Here is a 17,384-nt window from a genome sequence, read left to right on the forward strand (position 1 = left end):
AAATTATGTGCATGTCATCCTACGCCGTCAATCATCGTCGCTCGAGTCGACAGCAGCGTTCGCAGAACTGTGTTTGGGCCACCCTTGGCCGTGCCCTCTACCGCGGAGCACACGGAGAGACGCTGCAGGCGCGTCGTTGTGAATGAAAGCCGGCTTGGCTTGCCAATTGGGAATTAAAAAACAAACGTGACTTTTTTTTTTATTACGCGATGCCAGATCGAGGCACCAGTTGATAACGCATTTTTAAAAAAATAAACAGCTACTCCCCACGCAGTCGAATGCCAACAAGCTCCCAGCGGCAATACGCCCAACGAAACTTGCTCAAACCCGAGGAGCACCTCTCGCAAAACCTCCGATTAGCACGGGCGGCCACGTGCGGCGTGAAAGAAGTTCCATGTACGCGCGTAGCAGGAGAGCTGTACAGCGCGCCAACCCGCGGGAACCAAAAAAACATTCTACGCTGCAAGTAGAACCTTCTAAGATTGTGTAAGAGCGGCCTGTGGAAATGACCCCTCGATTTTCTGTAATCCTCTACAGCACAGCCACACAATGCCGCACGGGGGTGGGGGTGGTGGGGGCACACTGCTGACTTCACACAAAGTTCTGGACAATTCTATTCCTCGTGAATTCCAAGCCGAAGGCGCGAAGTGGAAAATAGATGGCGAAATGTGAATTCGGCGCTTTGTTATTTACAGAACGCCAACGCACGTACGAGCAGTGAGTTTTGCAAACCATTAGTGTCAAAATCGTCGCCTTAATGTTGAGTCTCATAATTGTTTCCTCGTCCCGCCCCCCTTCCCACGGAACCTCCGATCAAGCACGGTTGGCTAGGTACGGTGTGAAAGAAGTTCAACACACACACAGTTTCGATTTAAAGCTTTCGTGACTGCAGGGATTCATCTTCTTGGTTCTTTCGGTAAAGTCACGTAGAATGGAAACAATAAAATAATAAAAATAAAACATAATAAAATAATTCTCACGACGTTTCGGCCACAACGCAAGTAGCCGTCCTCAGGTGGAGAACAGGTTATTTACATTCTACGTGACTTTACCGAAAGAACAAAGACACACAGTTACCAAATCTTCCCCCCCCCCATTCACACAGAGTCGTCGTCGTCATCGTTGCATCACAGCGGTTTCTTGTGGCTCAACCCCTTCAACGGCACTCTGTGTCCACCACATGAGTGACGTGAGCTGTGGGCCCGAGTTCGCTCAAGCTGACGCAACGTTCAACTCCAGCGTGTGGGCGAAGGGAAACCCGCAATAACCCCCACACAAAACCCACACAAAGTTCTGGACAATTCTATTCCTCGTGAATTGCAAGGCGAGGGCATTGAATCATTAATCGATTTCTAATCGAAATCGCAATTTGAAACAATGCGATTGGCAAATCGCAAAGGCTGCGATTTTTTGCAATTTGAAAAGTGCTCTTACTTTCTTATTGGAATGTTTTATTTGTTATTATTCTAACTTTATTTATTTAACGTAACAATTGTTCAATGTTTGATTGTTCTATTTCAATAATATTTTTTTTTACAAATACATGTTGGAAGCAATCCATATCTTTTAAGTTCTCATCCTTGCATTAGAATATATAGAGCAGTTCATATTTTGATGGTATCACGTGGTAATGCTCCATCACATGTTTTTAATCTATTACACAGTGAATATTGAATTGAAGCTTGACACTAAAAAAATTGAATCGCAAATCAAATCGCAATTATCTGTCAGAACAATCGCAATTAGATATTTCCCCCCAAATCGTTCAGCCCCTACTACCCACGGCAAACACACGAGTGCTCGAGACGCACGGTTTTACTGCGCTGCACTTCCAATCCAGAACCCGTCGTCGGTTCGATCTCCCATCGCGGCAATGGGTGCAAGTTTCTTAAATCCTAACTGCTGAACTAAACTTTTTATTTCACCAGGTTCAAGGCCCACCGAGCTGCATAGCTCTTTTTCAGATGCGACCTCGCTATGACACACGATGATAGCTCAACGAAGTGGCTTATCAACACGTAGCAGCCGACGACTCTTAAACACGTGGATGTTCATTCTAAATGTGGAGGGGGAAAACCGGACAAAAATCCACGCGACCACGGGGGGAGAGGGAGAGAGACACGTAAACTCCAAATATACAGCCGCAGGCATCGTCAGGGTCGGGATCGAACCTACGACTTCCTGCATAACAGGCGAGGTAGTTAACATCTCCTAGCCACCGTGATGATGATGATAGAGAGAGACACGCAAACTCCAAACATACAGCAGCAGGCATCGTCAGGGTCGGGATCGAACCCACGACTTCCTGCATACCAGGCGAGGTAGTTAACATCTCCTAACCACCGTGATGATGATGAGAGAAAGACACGCTAACTCCAAATATACAGCAGGCATCGTCAGGGTCGGGATCAAACCCACGACCTCCTGCATACCAGGCGAGGTAGTTAACATCTCCTAGCCACCGTGATGACAGAGAGAGACACGCAAACTCCAAATATACAGCAGCAGGCATCGTCAGGGTCGGGATCGAACCCACGACTTCCTGCATACCAGGCGAGGTAGTGTCTGTATACACACGAATGACCTCCCACAACAGGGCACTCAAGGAGAGGTACCTTGGCCTACTCTTCCACCGCTTGCCAGGCGCAATGTGAAGAGGTCGCGAGTGCCCACACTTCACCCCACCACTGCACGTGACCTGTGTCGTGGCACGCCGGAGGTAATGGTTGGGAATTTTGTTGTCCTAGTGCCAGAATCAGTCACGTGCGGTTCTTTCACACACCAACCCCCAACCCCCAAGTGATGGTGGCGATACAAGAGCGCAGTAGTGCTGTACGTACTCCACTGTATGTTGAACTTCTTTCGCACCGTACGTGGCCAACCGCGCTCAACGGAGGTGCGGGCGGAGGGGAACTAAAAACACGGTCAGTTCGAAAGAACTGAGCTTTCAATCTGCACGGTGATAACAATAACCGCGGGACAGTACAGTCACGTGTGAGTGTGTGTGTGGTATGCATGAGGGGAGCGGTGGTGTAATGGTTAGCGCTACGAATCTGGCCACCCGGGTTCGATTCCCGCTCACGGCCAACACCGGTGACGATTATCTGAACCGGTCCTGGGCCTCCCCTAGGTCGACTCGGCATCAAATGAGTACCTGGTGCGATGTGTCAACATCGCCACTAGGGAGACAAAGGCGGCCGGGCGTGGTGCTGGCCACCCACGCCCTCGTGTGCCGTGCCAGCCTTCATAGGTGCTACTCGCTAGCAGCACTTGCCCCTACAGTCTCTGTTAAGGCTATACGGGGGATCTTTGTCTTTGTGGCATGCACGTCCCGGATCACCTTCATGATAATCCAGACGCAACTTGCCTCCCTATCTCTCTCGCTGATGTTGACAAAGTCACGAGTGCCGCAGCAACCACCGCTTTCTCAAATTCAATTCCACCACGCCAACAACCCGTTTGTGTTACCACCCCCTTGTGAGCAGACATTTCATTTCCATTTATTTGGAATAACCCCGTGAGCCATTCGGCTCTTGATTCGGGTGCAACCGCAACAAATAATACAATTACAAGATACATTTAGAATTTACTGGACGCAAATTGCCTCCACTTTCACACTTGTTGAGGCCATCGATGGCCGATTGGCTTTCCACCCCAATAAAACAGCATCAGCAGCATTAGTTTAAGCAAAAACTCAAGTTTGTTTCCTCTACATTCACGAGATAGTTAACATATTTTGTCCATCAGCCGATTGGCTTTCAACTCCAAATCGGTATAAAAGCAGCGTCAGCAGCATTTGTAAGGCAGGAAAAAAACACTCTGGACACAAGTTTCGAACTTCTGCATCTCATCAGCCGAGTCAACCTGTACTCACCCAATACAAGTCTACCGAATGGCCAAATCGTATTGGCAGGAGGACTCCCGCATGCAAAAAACTAATTATATGGGCCTCCAGCCCTATCAAAGGCAAACAGGAATACCGTATCTTCTTGGTTCTTTCGGTAAAGTCACGTAGAAGGGAAATCATAAAATAATAAAAATAAAACATAATAAAATAAAATTCTCACTTTTATTATTTCCCTTCTACGTGACTTTACCGAAAGAACCAAGAAGATGAATCCTTGCAGTCACGAAAGCTTTAAATCGAAAGGAATACCGTACACACAAATGAGTGAAATATTTTTTTATCATAAACATCTGACATCCGTCAGCAAATTGCAAAGACGCCGGGGTTTGTCTGCGTCACCGAGTAGGAGAAATAACTCAACTTACTGGAGTTCAAATCTGCAATCTGTGCCATTTGAGCTATTTAAATCGTTTCCTCCCACCGCCCCCCCCCCCCCCGTTTCGGAAGTACTGTACTTGTGTTTATCGGCCACAGCTTGAGGATTGTTTTGTTTGTAAACGGGATGGCAATTCGTCACGCATTTAGCTCGTACTAAAGTCACTCATGCGACAGCATTTAAAGGACCCAAGCTGCTTGCAGACTACACACCGGTCACCAAACGGTATCACAGTGGCACCATCCGAAAGTCCATCAATCACCACCACATCACTGTATCAGCAGCAACATTACCACCACCAACCTACCGTTACTATCATCATCATCATCACCTCTCCAGCACCGATCTAGGCATCATCATCATCACCAACACGTCCTACAATCACCATCAACCACATCATTGCAGCAGCAGCATCACCACCACCACGTCCTACAATCACCACCACATTATAGCAGCAGCATCACCACCACCACTACTACCATCATCATCATCTCTCCAGCACCAATCTAGGCATATGCATCATCACCACCACGTCCTACAATCACCACCAACCACATCATTGTAGCAGCAGCATCACCACCACCACGTCCTACAATCACCACCACATTATAGCAGCAGCATCACCACCACCACTACTACCATCATCATCATCTCTCCAGCACCAATCTAGGCATATGCATCATCACCACCACGTCCTACAATCACCATCAACCACATCATTGCAGCAGCAGCATCACCACCACCACGTCCTACAATCACCACCACATTATAGCAGCAGCATCACCACCACCACTACTACCATCATCATCATCTCTCCAGCACCAATCTAGGCATATGCATCATCACCACCACGTCCTACAATCACCACCAACCACATCATTGTAGCAGCAGCATCACCACCACGTCCTAGAACCACCAACCACATAATTGTAGCAGCATCACCACCACCACTACTACCATCATCATCTCTAGCAGCATCACCACCACCACTACTACCACCATCATCATCATCTCTCCAGTACCAATCTAGCATCATCACCACCCACCACCACCACGTCCTACAATCACCACCAACCACATAATTGTAGCAGCATCACCACCACCACTACTACCATCATCATCTCTAGCAGCATCACCACCACCACTACTACCACCATCATCATCATCTCTCCAGTACCAATCTAGCAGGCATCATCACCACCCACCACCACCACGTCCTACAATCACCACCAACCACATCATTGTAGCAGCATCAGCATCACCACCACTACTACTACCACCAACCACATCATTGTAGCATCACCACCACCACTACTACTATCATCATCTCTCCAGCACCAATCTATGCATCACCACCAGCCACATCATTGTAGCAGCAGCATCACCACCACCACTACTACCATCATCATCTCTCCAGCACCAATCTATGCATCACCACCAGCCACATCATTGTAGCAGCAGCATCACCACCACCACTACTACTACCATCATCATCATCATCTCTCCAGTACCAATCTAGCAGGCATCACCACCCACCACCACTACCACCACCACGTCCTACAATCACCACCAACCACATCACTGTAGCAGCAGCATCACCACCACTACTACCATCATCATCTCTCCAGCACCAATCTAGCAGGCATCATCACCACCCACCACCACTACCACCAACCACATCATTTTAGCATCACCACCACCACTACTACCATCATCTCTCCAGCACCAATCTATGCATCACCACCAACCACATCATTGTAGCAGCAGCAGCATCATCACCAACACGTCCTACAATCACCACCAACCACATCACTCTAGCAGCATCACCACCACCACCACTACTACCACCATCACCATCATCTCTCCAGCACCAATCTAGCAGGCATCACCACCCACCCACCACCCACCACCACCACGTCTCTCGCTCACCCAGCCGCCGTTCTGCTGGATCCAGTCGCGCAGCTCCTCGTCCAGGTAGTTGGCCATCCACTGCGCGATTCCGTCCACCAGGAAGCCCATCTCCTTGTCGGCGCACTCGGCGCAGAGAGCGGCGCCGAAGGCCAGGAATGCCACCACGCGGCCCCAGTTCACCCCGTCGCGAAACAGCTCTGCGGTCACCTCGGCGAAGCGCTGCTCGGCACAGCCCTGCGACACGTGCAGCTGCTGCGACAGGTCCGAGAAGGAGGCACGGTAGCGGCTCTCGAACTCGTCGCCCGCCGCTCGCAACACGCGGAGCAGCTGAGCCGTGGACTGTGACGACGGCGGAGGAGATGGTGGTGGTGGTGGTGGCGATGGGCCGCTCTGGCCGTAGCCGCGCTGCGTCAGCTTGTATCGGATGAAGTCGTTGACGATCTCGCGGTTGTTGTAAGGGTCCGACATGGTTGTCTCGCTCGCTGGCTCTCTCGCTGTCTCTGTCTGTCTCTCGTCTGCCTGTGTGCGGCTGTCTTGCGCCCCCGCCTCCCTTTCACGCAGACATCGACAAGTTTCCTCCGCCCGCTGCTGCTACTGCCACTGCTGCTGCTACGTAGCTGACGCACACCGACATTGTCTGCAAAAGCCTTGCTGGATGCCACGCGCAGGCTTATATACTACCCCGCCCCTTCCCCCCCCTTCTCAGGGCCACGCCCCTTATCAGGACCACGCCCCTTCCCAGGACCACGCCCCTTCTCAAGGCCACGCCCCTTCTCAGGACCACGCCCCTTCTCAAGGCCACGCCCCTTCTCAGGACCACGCCCCTTCTCAAGGCCACGCCCCTTCTCAAGACCACGCCCCTTCTCAAGACCACGCCCCTTCTCAGGACCACGCCCCTTCTCAGGACCACGCCCCTTCTCAGGACCACGCCCCTTCTCAAGGCCACGCCCCTTCTCAAGGCCACGCCCCTTCTTAAGACCACGCCCCTTCTCAGGACCACGCCCCTTCTCAGGACCACGCCCCTTCTCAAGACCACGCCCCTTCTCAAGGCCACGCCCCTTCTCAGGACCCAGCCTCCCCCCCCATTCTAGATTTGAAGCTTTCGTGACTGCAAGGATTCATACTCTTAGTTCTTTCGGTAAAGTCACGTAGGTAAAAAAATGAAATTAAAATTAATAAAAAATACAAACAATAAAATCACGACGTTTCGGAGGCAACACAAGCTTCCGTCTTCAGGTGAAACTGTCACAGCAAAAAATCTGTATCAAGTGGAGAGAAGTCCCAAGAGGTACGACCATGTTCGCCACGCTCCCGACAGATAACCACGTCCCGCCATGTAGTAGCCCCCGCCCCTACATTGTTGCCACGCCCTGTCATTATTTAAAGACCCGCCTCGTATTAAATCTCTTCCGATGCATCAGAAACAACAACAGCAACGGCCGTTTCAACCACTGAGTGGCGATGACCGTCACCACGGCTATTGTGCCATGCTAAGGTGCACTCTGAGACCACGTGTAGTGTCGAAGGCTCGCTGGCCGGACGCCACGGGACAAGACCCAGACTGCCATGGGTTGACTGAGATGACTGGCAGATTGCACCACCAAGTGATTTTCCACCCATGCCAAAATGATAATAATAATCAGACAATTCGTTTCCTGCACATAAACGTCACCTACATTAAAAAAAGTTATTCACACAACCCATTTGCCAGACGGCCTGCTGTGATTACATATCAGCAGCATTGCTTCAGCACAAGCAAAGTGTCTCATCATCAGCGGAGTCATCTTCTTGGTTCTTTCGGTAAAGTCACGTAGAAGGGAAGTAATAAAATAATAAAAATAAAACATAATCTACTTCCCTTCTACGTGACTTTACCGAAAGAACCAAGAAGATTAATCCCTGCAGTCACGAAAGCTTTAAATCGAAATTCATCAGCGGAGTGTCAGGCTTGCCTGAATTATAGCTGATACAATAACATGGCGCCGTATCCTTTAGCTATTAGTCCTCCCATCTCACCTGCACGTGTGTGGTAACATCGTATCTCTCCAAATGTTATCGTTACATTGTTTATGGGGAAAGAGTTTGCGCTTTAACGAGTGTTTATAGCACGCCAAGAGCGGCCATAACGACACCCATTCAGTTAAACACGGAGTAGGGTTTTCGCTACCAATATTATCCATATCACGGGACCTTTTTCCCAGTAATTAAAGAATGAAAATGAGAATAGGTTTTAGCCCTTTCTGGCAATTAAACAGGCAGGTGTTAAGATGTCCAAACGTCAACCAGAAGCCATGCTTGTGGTGAACATGCAAACAAAAACACGTGATGTATGCATTGTCTTTGAAACGAATTGTCCTACACCAGAGACAGCCTTCTTTAGGGCCCGTTCTCACCAGGGTCAGACCAGAGAATGCCCCAAGACGAACAGTACAAAGACAATGCTTTGTAATGCATGTTCACCACAAGTATGTGTGGTGAATGCAGACTTCATTCCTTGCAAAAAGTAGCTATTTGGGGTTTGACCATCTAAGCAGAAAGGGTAAAACCTATTCTTATTTTTCATTATTTGATACTGGCACAAAAGTCCCATGATAGAGCTGCTCACCCCGACCTATGAATGCTCTGATAGTGCATTGTCTTTGTACTTTTATTCTTATTTTACTTTTATTAATTTTAATATAAAAACATGTTTTACCTTAATTAATTTTAATTTTTTACCTACGTGACTTTTCCGAAAAAAACCTAAGAATATGAATCCTTGCAGTCACGAAAGCTTCAAATCTAGAATGTCTTTGTACTGTTCGACTTCTGGTGGTCTGTGGGTTGACACTGGTGAGACTAGGCCATAAAGAAGATTGTCTCTAGTGTAGGCCAATCAGTTTCGAAGACAATGCATATACAGGTAGTCCCCGACTTACGATGGAGATGCGTTACGACGACCCAGGAGTCTTAAAGAATGGTGATAATTTAGCAAAACAGAGCAATTTACAGTACCGTACTGTTCAAGTTCAAGTTCATTTATTAGGTATAGCCCTGTGAGCCATTCGGCTCTTGAATCGGGTGCAACCGCAACAAACAAAAAACAAAAACATGAACAAAAAACATCTTAAAGTGAATATGTGACTAAGTGCAAACAGAAAATCCAAGAAAAGACAGCAAAATATTGCAGAAAAAAACACCGTACACCAACGCTGTGTGCAAAAATCCCAGTGGGATGCAAGTCAAACAACAACAACCACAAGACAACTTAGATTAAACTATATGCATACAGGACATCCCGGCAGCGTCCCAACGTACAGTATCGTACCTCGTACGCTGCTGCGTTTGCCTGCCGCGCGAAATGTAAAATATTTAACAATTTTGTCGTATCGCTATCAGCATCGTAAGTCGGATCATCGTAAGTCGGGGACTATCTGTATTATCAGAGCATGTTTGTTTGCATGCTCACCGTAAATATGCATGGTTAAATGTCGATTTAAAGCTTTCGTGACTGCAGGGATTCATCTTCTTGGTTCTTTCGATAAAGTCACGTAGAAGGGAAATAATAAAATAATAAAAATTAAACATAATAAAAAATTATATTAAATTATGTTTTTTTATTATGTTTTATTTTTATTATTTCCCTTCTACGTGACTTTACCGAAATAACCAATAATATGCATGGTTAATGCAGCACATGATTCCTTGCAGAAAGGGTAAAACCAATTCTCAGTTTTCAACATTATCCACAATCGAGGTTTTAGGTTAACGCTTGTGTCAATCGACTGCTGGATGAGAACCTCCCTACGGCCGTGACGGTCAATGCGTGTAAGGGGCCGTCCATAAATGACGTCACGCACCTATGGGGGGGGTCAGACATTTGTGACGATGTGTGACGATGGGGGGGGGGGTGTGAGAAATATGACGTCACATCAAAATGCGCAACTTTAAATAAATATAGACAACACGTTCTACTTAAGTAAATAGACTTTTAATAAATGTCTTCTCCTATAACATCAGAGTGCAGCGCCACATTAAATACGCACTACAATGACAATAGTTTAAAGCGATTTGAAGCATGTTTTTTATTTGGGGAGGGGGGCAGAGCTTTGGTCATATTTGAGAGGGGGAGGTCTGACTTTTTGTGACGCCGTGTGACGAAGGGGGGGGAGTCAAAAATCGTCCAAAATCGCGTGACGTCATTTATGGACGGCCCCTAAGTTGTTGTCAGAACATCGTTGTGCATTGCAAGAGCATCGCTTGGCGTGGTTACACTGCCCTCTGCTGACTACGCAGCCACACAGGATGAAGCTGTGTGTCCCGGTATCTGTAACAGGGATTAAATGAATCCGCGAAAGAATTCGTGATAAATTATGTTAATTGTTAGAAGGAAGCCAATCAGCGTCAAGAGGAGGCCAAATCCACAACAGAACTATTGATACATCTTCTTGGTTCTTTCGGTAAAGTGACGTAGAATGGAAATAATAAAGTAATAAAAATAAACATAATAATTTTTTCCATTCTACGTGAATTCATCGAAAGAACCAAGAAGATGAATCCCTGCAGTCACGAAAGCTTTAAATCGAAATTTAACTATTGATAAATTATGTTAATTGTTGAAGGAAGCCATTCAGCGTCAAGCGGCCGAACCCAGGACATAATGAATGATAAATTATGTTAATTGTTGAAGAAATCCAATCAGCGTCAAGAGGTAGCCTCACCCACAACATTAATAATAAATTACGTTAATTCTTGAAGGAAGCCAATTATCGTCAAGGGGCGGCCTAACCCGCGTCAGAACTATTGAAACATTATATTAATTGTACAAGGAAGCCAATCAGCGTCAAGCGGCGGCCAAACCCACGACAAAATAAATAATAAATTATGTTAATTGTTGAAGGAAGCCAATCAGCGTGAAGAGGCGGCCTAACCCACGACAGAATTATTGATAAATTATGTTAATGCTGAAGGAAAACAATCAACGTCAAGAGTCGGCCTCACTCGCGTCGGAATGAATGATAAATTATGTTAATTGTAGAAGGAAGCCAATCAGCGTCAAGGGGCGGCCTAACCCGCGTCAGAACTATTGATACATTATGTTAATTTTTCGTCTTGGTTCTTTCGGTAAAGTCACGTAGAATGGAAACAACAACATAATAAAAATAAACATAATAAAATAAAATGTATTTTTATTATTTTATTATTTTGTTATTTCCATTCTACGTGACTTTACCGAAAGAACCAAGAAGATGAATCCCTGCAGTCACGAAAGCTTTAAATCGAAAATTATGTTAATTGTTGAAGGAAGCCAATCAGCGTCAAGGGGCGACCTAACCCACGACAAAATTAATAAAAAATTATGTTAATTGTAGAAGGAACCCAATCAGCGTCAAGAATAAGCCTCACTCGCGTCGGAATGAATAATAAATTATGTTAATTGTAGAAGGAAGCCAATCAGCGTCAAGAGTCGGCCTCACTCGCGTCGGAATGAATAATTAATTATGTTAATTGTTGAAGGGAGCCAATCAGCGTCAAGGGGCGGCCTCACCCACGACAGAATTAATAATAAATTATGTTAATTGTTGAAGGAAGCCAATCAGCGTCAAGAATCAGCCTCACTCGCGTCGGAATGAATGATAAATTATGTTAATTGTTGAAGGGAGCCAATCAGCGTCAAGGGGCGGCCTCACCCACGACATAATTAATAATAAATTATGTTAATTGTTGAAGGAAGCCAATCAGCGTCAAGAATCAGCCTCACTCGCGTCGGAATGAATAATTAATTATGTTAATTGTTGAAGGGAGCCAATCAGCGTCAAGGGGCGGCCTCACCCACGACAGAATTAATAATAAATTATGTTAATTGTTGAAGGAAGCCAATCAGCGTCAAGGGGAGGCCGAACCCACGACAGAATTATTGATATGTTAATGCTGAATTAAAACAACTAAATTAAATCACACGTAGCGAAAGCACAACCGCTACGTTGTCCCCACCTGAAGAAGGACGCTTGTGTTGCGCCCGAAACGTCGTAATTTAATTTTGTTATTTTCACTTACTTTATTTGAAAAATAAATTTTACCTACGTGACTTTGCCGAAAAAAACAAAGAGTATGAATCCTTGCAGTCACGACAGCTTCAAATCTAGAATTAATGCTGAAGGAAGCCAATCAGCATCACTTGTAACTAGTAACTTGCACTAAAGACGAATTACCTAAATTATCAACAGAAGGTGTATATCGGATTAATTGTTTATGTGGCAGATGCTATATTGGACAGACGGGGTGTAACGTTAGTATAAGACTAAAAGAACAGAAATAATGGTGGCCGACGCCCCCGTATCCACCAGGAGGCGAACGTGCACCCCTTGCACATATCCTGCCACCGCTGAGGAGCCGGCAGCTGCCGCCACCATCCTATGCGCAAGCGCATCCCAGTGGCGGGTCTGTCTGGGCCATTGAGGGGGTGATGACGATGGTGCACCCGACCCTTCGAGGACAACCCCATGACGATGGGCCCTAGCCCCGCTAGATGCATGAGGTGAAGGGAGCGGCCGCGCAGATGATGCGTCGCGACTCGCCTGGGGCCCCGAACCCGATGCCAAGGAGGGTCTGGGAGAAGGTGGAGTCCCTTTTCCAAAGGCCCCCGGGGCATTCCGGCAGCCCCGCTCAATGTGGCCCCGCTGACCACAGCGGAAGCAGGCCACCGTGTCCGCCTCCTGTGGACGGGAAGGTCCCGGCCGCCCCCGCTGCTCCGGACGGCGACCACCCGTCCCCCTTCCTCGACGATCGGGCATCGCCAGGGCCGCGAGGGTGTCCCCCCCGTCCGGCGCCAGGATCCCCGCACACGCCGCCATCTGAGGCCGTTGGCGGAGGGAGAGGTGCGCCTGAATGTTTTCTGCGACCGCCAAGGATGTGATCTGCCGATCATTGTTGATCGACAGAGCAATTCCTAGCTCCCTTGCCAGGTCAAGCAGCTTCCCCAAGGCCATAGAATCAAGTGCCCTGCCGTACAGGTCAGGGTATGCAGCCTGCGCCAGGGCCAGGAGCGAGCAGCGGAAGGCCAGCGGCAGTTCCCCCTCCTCCCGCCGCCGCAATGAAAACTTTAGCTGCGCGGTGGACGGCGGCTCAAAAACGTTGGCCATTTGGATATAGGCCGCCGGGAGTGTAGCCCGATTGGCCGGATGGATGGACTTGAAGGCCTGCAGAGCCCTTTCGTCCAAGCAGGTCGGAAGCGCCGGCAAGGCCTCCTCCATGGACCAGCCGACCGACATGTATGCCGCGTCGAACCGGTCCTGGAAGGCCGACCAGTCGCCCCCTTGCGCGACAAACGGCGCAACGTCGGGTAACCTGCGCTGCCATTGGCCGCGCGGCGCCGCGAGGTGTGGAAGCCAAGCGGCACCTGCGGGCCACCCAGCGGACGCGACGTGTTGCGGCGGTGGCAGCATTGCGGCTCCCGCGGGCCACGCCGAAGACGCGGAAAGGTGCGGTGGTGCTGCGGCCCCCATGGGCCACGCCGTAGGCGCAGCGAATTGTGGCTGAGTTGCGGCCCCCATGGGCCACGCCGTAGGCGCAGCGAATTGTGGCTGAGTTGCGGCCCCCATGGGCCACGCCGTAGGCGCAGCGAATTGTGGCTGAGTTGCGGCCCCCATGGGCCACGCCGTAGGCGCAGCGAATTGTGGCTGAGTTGCGGCCCCCATGGGCCACTCCGTAGGCGCAGCGAATTGTGGCTGAGTTGCGGCCCCCTTGGGCCACGCCGTAGGCGCAGCGAATTGTGGCTGAGTTGCGGCCCCCATGGGCCACTCCGTAGGCGCAGCGAATTGTGGCTGAGTTGCGGCCCCCTTGGGCCACGCCGTAGGCGCAGCGAATTGTGGCTGAGTTGCGGCCCCCATGGGCCACGCCGTAGGCGCAGCGAATTGTGGCTGAGTTGCGGCCCCCATGGGCCACGCCGTAGACGCAGCAAAGTGTGAAGGCGCCTGCGCTTTCGCGACCCACCGGTCAGCGGCGGCGTACGAAGCCACGGCGTCGTCCCGCGACGCGGCGAGGGACCACGGCGTTGCAGCCTCAACGGGCCACGCCGAAGACGCGGCGGTGTAATTCGGGCCTGCAGCGGCCCCCGCGGCCCACCCCGCCGGCGCAGCGAGGTGCGGGACAGCGGCCGCAGCCGCGGCAACCTCTCGCGATGCGGCGAGGCACCACGGCGTTGCGGCCTCCCCGGGCCACGCCGTAGACGCGGCGGTAAAACACGGAGCCGCGGTGGCCCCCGCGGCCCTCCCCGCCGGCGCAGCGAGGTGCGGGACAGCGGCCGCAGCCGCGGCAACCTCTCGCGACGCGGCGAGGCGCCACGGCGTTGCAGCCTCCATGGGCCACGCCGAAGACGCGGCAGAATAACACGCAGCTGCGGCGTCATCCATGAGAAGGGACGCAGGCACGGCGAGGTGCAGAGCCGCGGCATCGCCGGTGTCCGGCCCCGTGAGCGCAGCGACAGGTTGAGCCGCGGCAGCACCCGCGGCCCATTCCGGCGGCACAGCGATGTACGGGGCAGCAGCAGCCGCCGCTGCCCACCCCGGCGGCCCGGCGAGGACGGCACGCGCGTACTTACCCTGGGCCCCCCCGGCGGGCGCCGCTTGATGTAGAGCCGCGTCGTCGCCGGCGGCTGGTCTCGCAGGAGCGGCGTGCCGAGAAATCCCGGCCGCGTCGGTGGAGAGACGCGGCGTCGCGGTCGCCATGGCAGCCGTAGCAGCGGCCGCATATGGCTCCCGAGCCAACATGGCCGCCGCGGATTGCGTCGCAGCCAACATGGCGGCCATTTCCGGTGGAGCGGTCGCTGGGGCCCCCCCGGCGGGTGCAGCTTGATGTAGAGCCGCGTCGTCGCCGGCGGCTGGTCTCGCAGGAGCGGCGTGCCGAGAAATCCCGGCCGCGTCGGTGGAGAGACGCGGCGTCGCGGTCGCCATGGCAGCCGTAGCAGCGGCCGCATATGGCTCCCGAGCCAACATGGCCGCCGCGGATTGCGTCGCAGCCAACATGGCGGCCATTTCCGGTGGAGCGGTCGCTGGGAAAACTGCGGCGCTTTCAACGTTGGCAGTTGACAGTTGCTCCCGTCCCGCGTGCGGGGCGGTTGGCTGCGTCCGCGCCTCCACCTCGGCCAACCTGGCGGTCAGCTGCCCCACCGCCTGCAGGAGCTGCTGCAGCAGAGCTGCGGGGACGCTCTCCGTCTCTGGCGGCGGCGGTGAGCTGGCACTCCCCGCAGCCGACTCCTCCCGCTCCGGCCCGCTCGTCTCCACGGGAACCGTCACCGGGGTCCCGGGCTCCGGGGTCACTGCTGGAGCCTCCTCTCCGCCTTCGGCGCCCTCCAAGTCATGTGCCGGTGGGTTCCTACGCCGTGCGCCCGCTTTATACATGTTGGCGACGGTGTAAACTTCTGACACCAGTTGTTGTATCGTAGACGGAGGTACTCGGAGACGGAGGTTGAGTTAGGGGCTTCCGCCAGGGTTTATTAACACTTATCACTATCCCTGGTTCCCTCTTTACCCCTTCCACTATCCCCGTTCCTCCAGTGACCCCGCTTACGTTACGGGGTCTCCCTTATATACCCTCGGAGGGGTGATGTCACGTGCACTGCCCAGCGCGTGCGACCCCACGTCCCGTGAGGTCACCGCACCTGACAGCGCACACGACGCCACCACTCTCCACTACTCCTCTACACATATTACAATTCCTTGTAGGGGAAACAAACACTAATTAACTTATTACTAACGTAGCATATAGTTAAAATAACACACATTACAACTGATAACTAATCTACAACTCACATCGTAACAATTGCTTGATTACTAATCTAGTATATAATTACAATAACCCCCCCCCCCCCTCTGCCTTAAATCGTTGCACCTCATGAGTTAAATGATGACGTCACCCTGCTGCTGCTCTATTTAAGACCGGGAGCCAGAGCAGAGCATCACCATTCTGGCGAATTGCCCGATGATGCTGGATGCAATTACCAGCGAAACGTCGTACTCAGAAATTGTAAATGTTGTGGTTTCACGCTTCCACACACCGGTGGGCTAAAGCAGTGAACTATTTGTCTTTTGTCAACGTGACACTTGTTTTGCTGATTGGCCGTGTCGGGTGGTGGAGGGTTACGAGACATTTATAAATAACGCGATCTAACCCAAAAACGTTGATTGTGAATAATATTGGTCGCGAAAGCCTGCTACGTGTTAAACTGATCACTTGGGGGTGTGAAAGAACCGCACGTGACTGCATGCTGCTGGCACTTGCATAACAAAACTCCCAACGATTACCTCCGGCGGCGTGCCACAACACAGGTCACGTGCAGTGGTGGGGTGAAGTGTGGGCACTCGCACATGGCGGAGGTGACGGTGGTGAAGGAGGGCTGGCTCTAACATGCGTGCTGCAAGCATATGACTCGGACGATGAGGAATCAGGCGCACAGGCCGCCAAGACGGAGCTTGCAGACCACGCTCCGCTCGCTGTCCTCCAAGCTCGAGGATTTGAGCACCTGATCGCCAAGCACGGAGCCGCCCTCCAGCGCTCGCTCAACGACCTGGAAACCCTGAAGCTGCCACGCCCCGGTGCAGCGAGAAGATGAAGTCCGTCAATGAGCGCGCCACCCTCTTCCGCTTCACCTCCAATGCTAAGATCAATAGTGAGATAATTTTTGTGACGCCGTGTGACGATGGGGGGGGGGGGGGGGGGTCAAAAATCGTCCAAAATCGCGTGACGTCATTTATGGACGGCCCCTATTTACCGTATTAAGAGTACATTATACACGTTTTCTATTCACGAGCATAGCGATGACAGTATACATTGAATAACCAGCGTTTAAAAACCTTTGACTACATGGGTCGGTGCGGTTTAGGACCGTCACTGATGTTCAGCCGTGATTAACTAAGGTCACCTGGGTTCACGCGGAAAATCCACTGAGTTTTGTAACACGTGACCCAACAAAATGTCATAACGCATTACAGAGGTGAGAATCAAGGCTTAATTCTCTCCGCAAAAAGCGATCAACGTCGCTTAAAGCAGAAGGAAAAAAACATCCCCCTAAAGTACACTTTAACAAATATATCTAGAGAAGTTTTTAAATGTATATATTTTTAAAACGTTTGTAATAATTTTTTTTTTACGTTTCGTTATTTTTTTTATTTAAAGCTTTCGTGACTGCAGGGTTTCATATTCTTGGTACTTTCG

General features: G+C 50.8%; 2 protein-coding genes across 2 annotated transcripts in view; both read right to left on the reverse strand.

Annotated features, from left to right (window-relative positions):
• Window positions 1-6,834, reverse strand: part of LOC133355838 (bcl-2-like protein 2) — a 51,172-nt gene extending 44,338 nt beyond the window's left edge. The window contains exon 1 of the mRNA XM_061573239.1: window positions 6,213-6,834. Coding sequence (XP_061429223.1) covers window positions 6,213-6,662 — 450 coding nt within the window. The 5' untranslated portion in view covers window positions 6,663-6,834. The remainder of the gene's footprint in view (window positions 1-6,212) is intronic.
• LOC133355844 (cytochrome c oxidase subunit 4 isoform 1, mitochondrial-like) overlaps window positions 1-17,384 on the reverse strand; it is a 554,855-nt gene that overhangs the window by 402,453 nt on the left and 135,018 nt on the right. The gene's annotated exons all lie outside the window — the stretch shown is intronic.

Source organism: Lethenteron reissneri, chromosome 52 (genome assembly GCF_015708825.2).
Source record: "Lethenteron reissneri isolate LAM-NWPU_2019-01 chromosome 52, ASM1570882v1, whole genome shotgun sequence".
Lineage (NCBI taxonomy): Eukaryota > Metazoa > Chordata > Hyperoartia > Petromyzontiformes > Petromyzontidae > Lethenteron > Lethenteron reissneri.